At 56.2% G+C, this 12,537-nt stretch overlaps 1 protein-coding gene across 1 annotated transcript; it reads left to right on the forward strand.

Moving 5' to 3' along the window:
- Positions 1 to 505: 505 nt before the first annotated feature.
- On the forward strand, positions 506 to 9,010 carry LOC148051818 (von Willebrand factor A domain-containing protein 5A-like). Its single transcript, XM_087735223.1, has 17 exons — positions 506 to 643; positions 1,691 to 1,749; positions 2,118 to 2,365; positions 2,471 to 2,693; positions 3,046 to 3,188; positions 3,345 to 3,459; positions 3,900 to 4,027; positions 4,299 to 4,387; positions 4,835 to 4,979; positions 5,297 to 5,376; positions 5,895 to 6,006; positions 6,345 to 6,509; positions 6,644 to 6,747; positions 7,107 to 7,288; positions 8,222 to 8,364; positions 8,567 to 8,726; positions 8,931 to 9,010. The coding sequence occupies exons 2-17, from the start codon at positions 1,701 to 1,703 to the stop codon at positions 9,008 to 9,010; spliced, it is 2,166 nt and encodes a 721-aa protein (XP_087591349.1). The 5' UTR covers positions 506 to 643; positions 1,691 to 1,700.
- Positions 9,011 to 12,537: the final 3,527 nt, after the last annotated feature.

Below are 12,537 nucleotides of genomic sequence, written 5' to 3' on the forward strand. Positions count from 1 at the left end.
TTGGCTGTGCCCGGAGCATCCTGCGGCGGCGAGGGACGCTGCTCCCCGCCCAGGGCGCCCGCCCCGGCCGGGCGCGGGGGGGCAGGGTGCGCAGACGCTCCCGTGGCTGCAGCAGCTGACGCGGGGCCGTGTCCCGCAGCGCAGGTCGCAGGCGCTCCCGCCCACTCGCCGCTTCGGCTTCCAGGGCCGGGTTCCAGGAGGGGGGTCCAGGGACCCCGGGCAGATCCCCTCCACCGGGGGTGTCCCCTCGCCCCTTCCCATCCCACAGCCTCCCAGCCACCCGGCATCCAGGATCCCCGCTGACCCCACAGCCCCCGGGGAACCAGGCGCCGGGGTGCTCGGGAGGAGGTTTGCAGCCACCCGAGTTGGGGGTGGGGGGTGTCTCCGCCCCCCTGGCCCTGCCTTCCCGTCAGTCTGTCCGTCCGCCTGCCCCTCCGCCTCTTTCTCCACCGCAGCCGTCCCTCTGCTTACGTAGCCCTGCATCTTCCCGTCTGCCCGAACGCCTCTTGCTCTGTCTCTCCATCCCTCCCCCTTCTGTCCCTGTGTCTCGTCCGTCTGCCCCTTACTCTCTCTCCCCCTCCTCTTCCACCTCTCCGTCCATCTGACTGTCAGTCCATCCCTCCTGACTCTGGCCTTGATTCTGGTGAGTGCCTGCTTGTTTGTGCTTTGCTTTGTTATTCCGTCCTTACGCTCTCTTCATTATCCCTGTTCCCTGGGGAGAGCTTGCCCCTATTCAATCCATCCCTCTGCCCATCCCTCTCCCCTACTCCCCTGAGGACTTACACCCTATTTGCTCTGTCTGTCCACCCCTGATGGTGGGGTGGGGATTTTTCTGGTGCTCCCCACTCTGTCACCTCAGAGCGGGACCTGGGGAAATTGAGGCAAATGTGTCTGAACCAGAGAGATCTATGCGGATGGGTTTGGAGTGGAGGGCCCTCCCTTGCACCTGCCACTTGGCCACAAGACAGCCAGATATCACTTGAACTACACCCTCCCCCCAGTGCCTTTCTGGGATTTGCTCTGCAATCATGGAATACCTGACCCTCACCTCATTTCTCTCTCCATCATGTTTCCCCTTATTATCTGGACTTTCAACCTGCCCTCGCAGGTGCTCTCTCTCGTGCAGCTGCATTCACACAAGACTCTTTGTGATGGGTACCTGCTCATCTCTTCTAAAATGGACCCCTCCACCTGTTCATCCACCCATTTCAACAAAAATTCTAATGTCTCTCCGCTTCTCCACCTATGCATCCATCTGTCCCAAAATGGACCTCGTCTGCCAATCTATCTATCCGGCCATGGATGGATAGCCATGTATTGTTCATCCCAATATAGTCCCATGCATCCGTCTATCCGTCCATCCGTCCATCCATCCATCCATCCATCCATCCATCCACTCTTGCTTTGACACCTTCTTCCCTCCATCTCCCCTTGCTATCCCTCAGTTCTCTTTAAGATTCTCCCATGGGGGGGGGGGGGGGTGCAGACCTCCGCAATGCAGAGATACTCCCGGTGACGTCATGAACAGGGATTTCTGAAGCCCTGGGTTTGCTCTGGCTGAACCTGGTGCGCTGGGGCTTCCAGCTGTGTGTGTAGGACTGGGGAAATGGCAAGGAATCTTCACCAAATAGGGGCTGCCTGGTGGTTTCTGTGGATCTCTCCTCTTACAGGAGACTCTTCTTGTCTGCAGGTCTCCAGAAATGTGGCGTCAGAGCTTTGGACTTCTAGAAAAATCCTACGCCCATGATGGTGAGCTGGGGACAGACAGCGGAGGGACATTTGGGGGACGGGGGATGCTCCCAAAGGGGGACAAAGACAGGAGAAGGATAGGCAGCCACAGGGGGAAATATCTGGACTGGATCTTCCCAGAGTGAAACAAGGATGGGAATGGTCAAGAGCTCTACAGGAACCGGGTGGGCACCAGAGGTATGGGGAAAAAGGGAAGCTGGGGCAGTGAGGGACAGATGCTGTTCTATGGCAGGCTCACACTAGACCCTCAGTAACGGTCACCTAGTCTTGGTTTCCAGGGTGGGAACAACCACATACTTGAAGTAGCCCCAGCCACCTCCTTGTGTCGTTCATGTGTGCTGATGGACACGTTGCATCTCTCCCAACAGCAGCAGGATCCTTTTTCCTGGGGAAGTGGCTCTACGAGTCCCTGTGCTCAGTGCCTCTGTGTGGTGCTGTGGTGGATGTTGCTATCCAGGATTACGTGGCTGACGTGGCCTCCGAACTCATCTACCAGAACAAGAGCCAGATCTCCAAAGAAGTCCTCTTTGCCTTCCCCCTGGGCCCCCACATGGCCATCTACTCCTTCCAGGTCCGCAGCGAGGATGCCAAGGTCCAGGCCATGCTGCGGGATGAGGTACCAGCATCCAGGGACAAATGGGCAAACCACCACAGGAGCATGGGGTGAGCAGCCCATGGCCTGCATGGTGATCAGCTTTCTGTCCCTCCCTTTCCCACCCAGGTCCAGCAGTCTCATGAGGCTATAGGAGGCTGGGAGAATCTGGAATACCTTCAGAATGAGTCTAGGTATGCAGGCGAGGTGTTTGCCTGCTTCCTGGGCACCCTGTCCCCCGGCAGGGAGGTGGTCGTGACCTTGCACTATGTCCAAGAGCTGCCACGGAAGCCCGATGGAGCAGCCCAGTTTGTGCTGCCACCCACGCTGCATCCCTACACAAAACACTATGGTGAGTGACCCCACAAGGCACCTGCCCTCCCAGTCACACACCCCACAGAAGGGTCACAGACTCCCCATGTACTTTACGAACAGGCACGATGCAACTTCCCTTGGCACCCGCAGGGGGACACACCTTTTTCCCCCGTGCAGCCCCTGGACAGATCCACGTATTCTCCCTTGTGCCCCATGAGGGGATCCACACTTCCCACACACATTTCCCATAAACGGACTCATGGACCGCTCCATACACCTTATTGACAACCCCCAATTCTCTCCATATGTCCTATATATGGATGCCACATCCTGCCCCAGCCCCGCAGGGAGAGCCTTTGCCCTCCCCAGTGCCATGTTTCTCCTTGCAGCCTGGAACTGTCTCACTAGCAAGCTGCACTACAGCCTGCTGCTCACCGCTAGCCTGCAGTCACCCCGTGGAGTGGCCAATGTCCAGGCCAACTTTGCCCTCACCCCTTTGATCTACACTGCCCAGGACCGCAGCACTGCACAGGTACGCCCTCCTGAGTGCCAGGATCCTGGGGGGAGTTGGGGGGTGGGGTGTCATCCCTGAGAAAAAGGGAATGTACTGGGATCAGTGCCTGTGCTCCTGGCCAAATGCTGGGTCTGGTCCCCTCCTCCTGTGTACGACCAGGCACCCTTTCTCCAGGTCTCACTGGATGGCAGCCCCCCAAGTCATGATGATTTGGAGCTGCTGGTGTATTTTGGAGACCCCACTGAAGTCAGTGCTGTGGTGGAGAAGGGAGACCCTGGGGCCCCTCCAGGTGAGCGCAGCTGGGGACGGAACATGGGGGCACCTCTGGGTTGCAGGAGGCATTGGCCATGGGGGCACACTGGGGATTCTGTGGGGTGAGGTATCATTGGACACTGGGATGGGAGTGGGAGGCATTCAGGTGGGATAGTTTGGGTCCTGGGGCTCCAGGGTGGGCTGCTGGGGACACTGTGGTGAGGTATCAGATAGAGCAGCATGCACACGGGAAGTTCTATGCCAGGGCTCACTGGGTAGCTGTATTGGAGGCACTGGGTTGGAATACATGGGACACTGGGCTGTGCACCTCGTGGAGAGTACTGTGGGGTTTTGAGGTACCAGTGTGGGGCATCAGGGGCCCTGGGATGGGTAGAAGCTGAAAGCACGACGAGAGTCAGAACCAGGATGAGGAGAGGGTCTCTATCTGGCCTTAATCCCACCCCATACCTCCTCAAGGCTCCCTGCCTGGTGACCGCATGGTGTTGGTGACGCTGGCGCCCAGCATCCCTGAGGCAGTGCCTGGGCAGCGCCAGTCTGGAGAGTTCATCTTCCTCCTGGACACCACTTTCCTTGAGCATGCACAGGTACCCCCGCAGAGCAGGGACCAGGATGGAGTGGAGGAGCAGGCTGATGGGGAGAGGGCCAGGGCAGGCATTTGCAGAGGGACAGAGACGTGAAGGGGGACTGCTGGGGCCTGAAATGGTCCTGAAATATCTCAGCTGCCCAGCAGAGTTCAGGGCACTGGCTTGGCTCATCCAAGGGAGTCCAGGGGCTGTAGGAGGACCAGACGATGGGCAAAGGCATCTGTAGCCCCCCAAGTGCCTCCCAAGACTTGCCTGCTGTGTCTTTCCACAGGACTCCCTGCCCTTCCTTCTCAAAAGCCTGCCCCTGGGCTGCTACTTCAACATCTACTGCTACGGAGAAACCTCTGTGGGCATCTACCCGTGAGCAAACATGGGGCAGGCTGAGTGCTATGGGGCTGGATTAGGTGCTGGTGGGTAGGGCTGGATACTGTGGGGCATGGCTGGGTGCTGTGGGGCTGGAATGGGTGCTACGGGGCAGGGTTAGATGCTGGAGGGCAGGTGTGCATGCTCTGAAATCGGCTGGTTGGTATGGGGCAAGGTTGGGTACTGGAGGGCTCGACTGGTTACTGTAGGGCAGAGCTGGATTCTGGGGATGGGATCTTTGTGGCATTATGGGACAGCACCTCCTGGGGTTCTGTTGAGCAAAGTCTTGTAGGAGCTATGAAGGCAGGTCTCTTCAAGAACTACTATGGGGCAAGGACTTGCAGAGGACCCTAGGGCAGAGCTGTGGGAAGTGCTATGGGGCAGGGTCTCAGGGAGCACTAAGCACAGAGCAATGTGCTCTCCAACATGCTGTGCTCCCTGCAGGCAAAGCGTTGAATATACTCAGGACAACCTGACCGAGGCCATGCGGCGCATCCCCTCCACCGGCTCCAGTTTGGATGACACCAATCTGCTGGGAACCCTCCGCTCAATCTACAATACCCCTCGCCCCCACGGGCATACGCGCCAGGTCTGGGTGCAGGGGCATGGAGGGGTGGAGGGACAGGTGTCTCAGGAGGAGAGAGAGGACACAGGAGCGTGGGTGGAAGGAGCCACCCAAAGTACATGATGGTCACAAGGGAACAAGAAGAATACTGTGGGGTGTGGGGGAATGAGAAGTGAGTCTATATCTTTGGGGGTTCCTGTCCCTGAGTGGATCTCTCTCCCTCGGGTAGTCTCTCTACAAGGGCTCGCTCTCCTGGGCCCCTCTCTCCATTTCAGGGGCCTGCTCTCCCGGGTTTGGGGTGCCTGTGCAGGGCCCTGCCACTCATGTCCCCTGTCTCCCAGCTCTTCATCTTCATGGCCAGGCTACCCCCGGACGAGGAAGTCATTGCAGCTGAGGTCAGCCGTCACCGCAACAGCCACCGGTAATTGGGACTCTCTGCCCCCAGTCCTCCAGTCACCCTTTGGTTGTCCAGCCCTTTCCATCCCTGCTGAGGACCCCTGTTCACCAGTGCCTGTCCCAATCCTTGGGCCCCTCCAGTGCCCCCAAGACCCTTCCCACCTTGCACAGCTCTCCTGTGCCAAGTCTCCCTGTGGGAGTCTTTGCTTACTACTCCCACAACCACGGCACCCTTCACACAGTGAGCAGGGAGACTGAGGCACAGGGCTTGTACACCCTGATGTGCCCCCAAGCTGTGCCCCAGCTCCACTAGACTGACCCCAGCTCTACCCCAAGTCCCAGCTCTCCTCTGCCAGCTCCCTGTCTAACCCCACCTCCAACCCCAGTCCCTCACGCCCTGCTCTTCCTCCTGCCCCCTTGTTCTGCACCCCAGCTTTGTTTCCCCCAGCTTTAACTCCAGCCTGTGCTCTCCAGCTCTACCCCAACATCCTTGTACCCACCTCTGGCTCTCATTTCTGACACCTTTCTCTGCTTCCCCCATAGGTGTTTCTCCTTCTGCTTCTCTCGGGACAGTGTTACGCTGGCTACGGCCCTGGCCAGGGAGACAGGGGGTGAAGCTACCTACGTCTCCTCTGACAACAGCGTGACAGTTGTGGTAGGAACCCAGGAGCCCTGGCAGGTTCCCCGCTATTCCACAGACACACTGGCTTCCAAGTACCCCAGCACCTGGACACAGTAGTCAAGACCCAGCTGCCCCAGGAACCCAGGCACTCAGGCTTCCCCTGACTCTACCCCACCACCCCACCCCACTGAGAACACAGGTGCCTGGGCTTCTGCCCCGCTATAACCCACAGACCTGACTGCGCCAAGGGAACCCAGCTGGTGCAGGCTACCCCACACATTCCCCTGTCCCGCAGGGAACCCCGACACCAGGGGCCGTGGGCTGAACCCTGGTGGAGCTGCAAACCGTGGTGTCCTGCCCTCTGTCCCCAGGTGTTGAAGTGCCTGAAGGAGGCCCTCAAGCCAGCAGCTGAGGGAGTGTCTCTGAGCTGGACCCTGCCCCGTGGCCTGGAGGTTGAGGTGCTGGGGGACACCCCTCAGTCCATCTTTCGGGATGAACACAGCCTCGTCTATGCCCAGATCCATGGACAGGCACAGGTGAGAGCTGGGACTAGAGTCACCCCCACTTACCTCCCAGTAACGACCAGTAATCTTTCAGTAACTTCCCAATATCCCCCAGTAACCATCTTGTGTCCCCAGTAACCTCCAGTAGCTTTCCCATGTGTTCCCAGGATACGATGGTGGCCAAGGGGGTCATGACCTTGCAGTACAGCCTGGATGGCCAGGATGTCAGTCACACAATTGAATTCCCGCTGTGCCCGCAGGCAGATGGCCGGTGAGAGCCTGTCCTAAGGGAAGCTGCATGCATCCCCCTCATTTCTAACATGGACTCCAGCTGAGAGGGGGCCCAGTTAGCTTATGCATTCTCACCTTCCACACACAATCCCAAACTGGCAGAGAACGCAGGTGCCCAAGCACGGCCTCCTTCCCTGCTTTGACCCCACCGTGGTAGGACCCAGGAACCTGGGCATCACTTCCCTCCAGACAGACGAGGACCCAGGCAGCCACATTTTCCCTCTGTCCACCCTCACCCCTGAAGAGAGAGAACTCAGGTGTCCAGGCTCTCTCTCTGTCCACCTTTCCCCAGCATGGAGATGAGCCAGGTGTTCAGGCCTCACCCTGCTCTGTCCCCAGGCTGGCTGTGCATCGTCTGGCCGCGAGACACTTGCTGAAGAGGTTGTTGCTAGAGGCTGTGAGTGGGTCAGGGGATGAACCAAGGCACCATGCAGTTGAGGTGAGCCTCACTTCAGGGATCATCTGCCCCTTTACCAGCTATGTGGGGGTTCGCACATCACAGAGGGTCACCTGGTACCGAGGTAAGGAAAGACACCTGCGAGGAAGAGCTGGTGGGGCAGCTCCGTGGGATGTTCTCACTCCACTGGAGCTGGAACCCCAGCCACAGAGCACCCCCAGTCTCATGGGGTAGGCCCCATCACCACCAGGTGCTTCTTTCCCATGTGCTTAATTCAGCCCCTTTCCCTGTTTGCCCTCAAAGGGCCCCTGGCACTGTTGCCGCCCCGCCAGTCACTCATCCCCTGCCAGATTGTTGAGCTTTGTGGCTCGGGTAGAGTCTCTTCCTGCTTTCCTAAGACCATCTGGGAACCACCTGGCTGGCTGACAGCAACGCGTGAGTCATGGCTTGCCCTCCATCGACTCACCCGTGGCATTGCTGTCCTGCCCCAGCGGGGGGCTTGCTCAAAAGGGAGGGGGTAATCTAATGTCTTACAGGAGGGTTATGCTGCCATGTCTTGCCCATGGCATGGAAACCAATGAATTTTGCCTTTAACCCTTCCCTTAGTTACCCTTAAACCTGCAAGTCCTTCAGCGAATACGAGACCCAGCTCAGGGGCACCCAGGGAGGGGACAGGGATGGTGCTGGATCATAAATACACTTTTGGATAAGATGTGTTGGGGGGCTATCAAGAGAGGTCTTGGGACGTGGCTGGGCAGGAATGTCAGGAGAAGAGGCAGTGGTCCAAGTTGGGGATGAGTTAGGGGTGTCCAGAAAGGGCTGTGGGTGGGAGTGCTTGGGGGACATGCAGGAAGGAGCTTAGACTGCAGGTAGCTGCCTGAAGAAGAGCAGAGATAATGCTGTGGGGCATTGCACAGAGGAGTAGAGAGGGGTCACCTTCCTGTGATTCTCCCAACCCTCCTGTTCACACCTTCTCCCACAGCACGTGAACCACCACGACCATTTATTTCTTCTCTCAAGCATGTGGATCCCATGGCATTTGTTTTGCGCTCTCCAGTTTTTGAGCCTTGGTTCACCAAAGCTTTTACTGAGTGCCAGAAGCTGGTGGCACTGCAGAATCTAGACGGCTCCTGGGCCCTCAGCTCAGGACTCAGGCTGTGCTGGAAATCGATGAGGCTGAACTCAAGGGAAAGCTGCCTGGTGAGGTAAGGGGAGAACCTCTTATGGTGGCGGTGTGTCATCCTGGGGCAGTGGGAACCCCTTGGCTCATGGCAGCACTGGCAGCCAGAGAGCAATGAAGGGATCAGAAAGCAGGAGCCACAAAGGAAGGGGTGGGAAGCAGTGACGGGGCAGGGAGGATGCTCAGCACTGCCTGCTGGTTTGAGACATTGTTCTCCTACAGGTCATGGAGCCAAGCATCTGGGCCACAGTGCTGGCTGTGACCTGGCTGCGACCTGGCTGCGACCTGGCTGTGACCTGGCTGCACAGAAACGACAAGTGTTACCAAGACCTCTGTGAGTTGCTGGAGGCCAAGGCTGTGACCTGGCTGTGCAACCGAGCTGGTGAGTCTTGAAGGTCCTTTTCCTGCTGATCCCCACAGCACAGCCTCCTCCCTTCTCGCTCCAGTGGGACCTGCCTCACCCCTTCGCAGGAGCACAATTTCCTGGGGGCAGCTGAAGGAGTCCTGTGTCCCCTTTCTCCTTTCCATCTGTGGACTCTCCCTCCTGCCTGACTCCCCTAGTGCCCCTGTCTCTCCCTGATTGCAGTGTCCCAGCTGGACAAGTGCCTGGAGGCAGCCAACACCCTCCTTGCGAGCAGCGTGAACCCAAGTGTCTTCCGGCTCTGAGCTCAACACGTGCCTTGTGCTACAGACCGGCAGCGCCTGCAGAGCTAAAACGGGCCAGAAAGTATAGCCTGAATTCACCTGCCGTGCTGGGATACCACTGTTGCGACCAGCTGGGGTCTTACATTACAGATGAATTCTCACTGCTTATGTCTTATACTAGTTGGGCTGAAGCTGTATCATGCTGAACTCCTCAAGAGAAAACATCCAGTTCAGAGCCAAAAGGTGTGACGCAGCCTTAATTTCAGTTGCGTCTATGAGCCTTCCTTCCAGGGGCCATCTACGAGTCACCAGGAGGGACACGAAAGGGCGTCGCTGTATCAGAGAGCTGTGTATTGTAATACAGTAAATAAGGTGCTGCCATTGCTCTTGGAAGAGCACCGGCCTGTTTCAGGTTAGCAAGACAAGAGCTGAGGACTTGCCGGGCTTTTTCTAGACTACTTTTGGCTTGACCTTATTTCAGCTTGATCTTAGTGGGAGCAGCTGTAGCAACCCTTTGCCCAGCAGATAGATGACTGATGTCTAACTTATCCTAGCTGTAAGAGAAAAGTTGTCAGGTGATTAATGTCCAACTTGGTTTTAGCTTTAACTTTTTAACTCCGTTGGAGCATGTGACTGTGAAATGCTCTTCTCCCTTCAAGCCTCCCCTCTGCTGTCTGGAGCAGACACGGTGCAAATGTCTGTATGCACTGGCAACTCACTCCTGCCCTGGAGCTCAGTGGGGAGACAGAGGAGTCACCTTCCCCAGAGATGCAGATGGGATGGGGCTGAGAGGAAGGTGCCCTCCCACACTCCTTGGGGTGTGGAAGGAGGAAAGAAGGGCATTGGGACCTCACGTTTTGGAGAGGTGAATCACGACTGGGAGGAAACCCTGGTAGCTCAGCTTACTTCAGCCACCAACAAATGCACTGTTGATCCAGGGTCAGGTTTTGGCTTCTTCCCTCCAAAAGACTCCCAAGGGTGACTCATCTGATCGTACTTTGCTGGTCTCCATGGCCTGCAGGGAATGCCAGACTCTGCGTCTTTCTCCCGGTTGACCATTGGCAGAGGCTGAAAAGGCAACCTCAGTCACCCACAGCTGCCTAATTCTGAAGGAGTCGGTCCCATTATAGTCTTCTGCAGGATGTGAACTGAATGTCCTTCCTGGAGCCTCACGGGGCTCTGCTGCATCAGTTTGGAAAAGCCTGTGCTTGTTGCCCCGCCTCAGTTTCTCTTTTTCTCACAGCAGGCTGAAATGCTTTGGAGGTCTGGGGAGGGACAGCCATTGCCTGAGGTGCTGAAACAGTTGGCACCAGCTCAGAGCTTTCATCCACCACAGGGATACACTTTATGCAGTGCTCCCTCCCTGAAATCCCTAGGGAGACACCCTCCAGGACACTGATTATTTCCATAACACTAGGAAATGGCATTCAGGGGCTTCAGGCCCAGAGCCCCGTCTATGGAAGGAAGAGTGAAAGAGCTGAACTTTCTGTTGGCCTTCCTGTGAGACCAGGGTTTTCAGAGGGAAGCAATATGGGGCAGAACAGGTGACACCCAAACCTGAGCCTTCCTTCCCAAGCACCATCACAGGAAAGGTCCTCGTGCTCTTCATTCACAGTGTTCAGTGGGGGAAACTCTCCTAATTGCACTTGTCATCGGCATCTCCAGACACAGTTCATCCCAGCCTGGGAGAAAGGTGTATTCAGAGTTTGCGTGCATCACCCTTTTTGAGCAGCCTATTCATCCCAGGATTTCCATGGGCCACCTAGGTGCTTTCCTTCACCATCTCCATCTCCCTGTAAAGACTCGAAAGCCATGGGGACAAAATCAGCAGGGACATCATTGTGTTTATCCACAATGTTGGGAAAACCCTAGGATGTAGTCTGGGCAGAGGGCTCTGTTCCTTGAGCACGGACTTTCCCTGGGCACGCACTCAGGCTCTCAGGCTCGTAATGGGTATTTACCACAAGCATGCACTAGATGATGCTCCTTCCCCCCTTCCCCCTCTGTTCACTCAGTCTGGCAACACTGAGCAGAGAGCCCCAAAACCACAGCAGAAGGCTCAGAGGTGCTCAATACCTGCAGTACCAATTCTTCTACTGACAGGAGAAAGGGCATCTGATACGGTATGACATCAGTTGTGTGTTTTCCTCGGTTACTGGGGAGGAAAGTGTAAAGCTGTGTTAGCCAGTGAGGAAAGAAACGGTGACTCTAAGAAGCATATGTGTAGAGATCTGTAATACCTTACACAGACTGTGGCATGTGGTTATGATAAACACAGCAATAGCAGGTGCATTTATGTTCAAATGTGCCAGAATGTGACTACGAGATAGCTGTGATACGATTAACTCTGACAATTGACAGTGGATACCTATCTAAAACTTAGCCACGCAGCCATGGTCACTATTAGCAGTACAGTGTTATAGTTATGCAGGCACTTTCAGGTGCCTCTCAGATCCCTGAGAGCTACCAACCTGCTGAGGTCCACAAGACCTGTGTACCAGCCCTTAGAGTCCACGCTCAGGACACAGGGGTTTCAAGATCATCCCACCCAACATGTTCCGGTGGCCTGGAGAAGACCTTTGCCTCCTATTCTCCCCTAGGAGGTGCTGGTTCGCTACAATCCCAGTAAGAAAAGCACTTGAACCCTGTCAACTATTATTTAACATGCTCTTTATTCAAGCTGACTCTATAAAGAGAGAGGATAACATAGAAAATGTTACGTCCCTTCAGATGCTGGGAACGCCAAGCCGTGAAGCATCAGCTGGGTCTCCAACCAGGGTGCAGCACACCGCACAGATCCCGTGCGTGGAAGGGTCGCTCGAGCTACTGGAGGATTTTCTTAAAGGAAAACAACTGTATTCATCATTTCTACTGTCAAACAGAAAGGACGCTCACAAGTTCACACGAGAACTTCTTTGCTGCACTTTTAGACGTAGGCAAGGACAGCAGGTGCCGTAATCGCCAGCACCGAGCACACCGTGCCTGCAGGCTCCTCCGTTCCAAAGAGCTGCTGAGATTGTCCTGCAGCTGGGACATTTGTGCGGCACAGCCCAGCCTGACAGCCACATTCTGCATGCAGGACGGCACGGCATGGGCACGGCATGGGCACAGCATGGGCACGGCATGGCACAGCGCAGCGCAGCCCAGTCCAGCACGGCGCAGGCCTGAGCCTCCTCTGGTTAACTGTGTTGTGGACCACTAACTCCTCGACATGCAATGGTCTTCAGTCAGGATCGCTACACAACCACAGCAGTTCATTAGATGGTGGAGTCTTCACTGATGATTTTCCTGCTAATCTCACCCCACGACCTTGGAACTGGCCTTTTATCCCCTCTAATTTCAATGATCTGTGGCTTTCTGTACTTCCTCAGTTTCTCCAGGCAGGTTGTTGTTTATTGTCCCTGTTAAGTCAGTTCTGTTTTCCTGAAGACTCAGCTCTGAGACTGGCCCAGAGCCAATCGACCACTTCGCCCTTGTTGTGCAGCTGTCCTATCAGTGATGTTACTGTAGTATCCATCCTATGATGGAATAATTAGCTAGATACGCGC

Source organism: Nipponia nippon, unplaced genomic scaffold (assembly GCF_047370975.1).
Source record: "Nipponia nippon isolate SJK-2023a ecotype South Korea unplaced genomic scaffold, ASM4737097v1 scaffold_53, whole genome shotgun sequence".
NCBI classification, from domain to species: Eukaryota; Metazoa; Chordata; class Aves; order Pelecaniformes; family Threskiornithidae; genus Nipponia; species Nipponia nippon.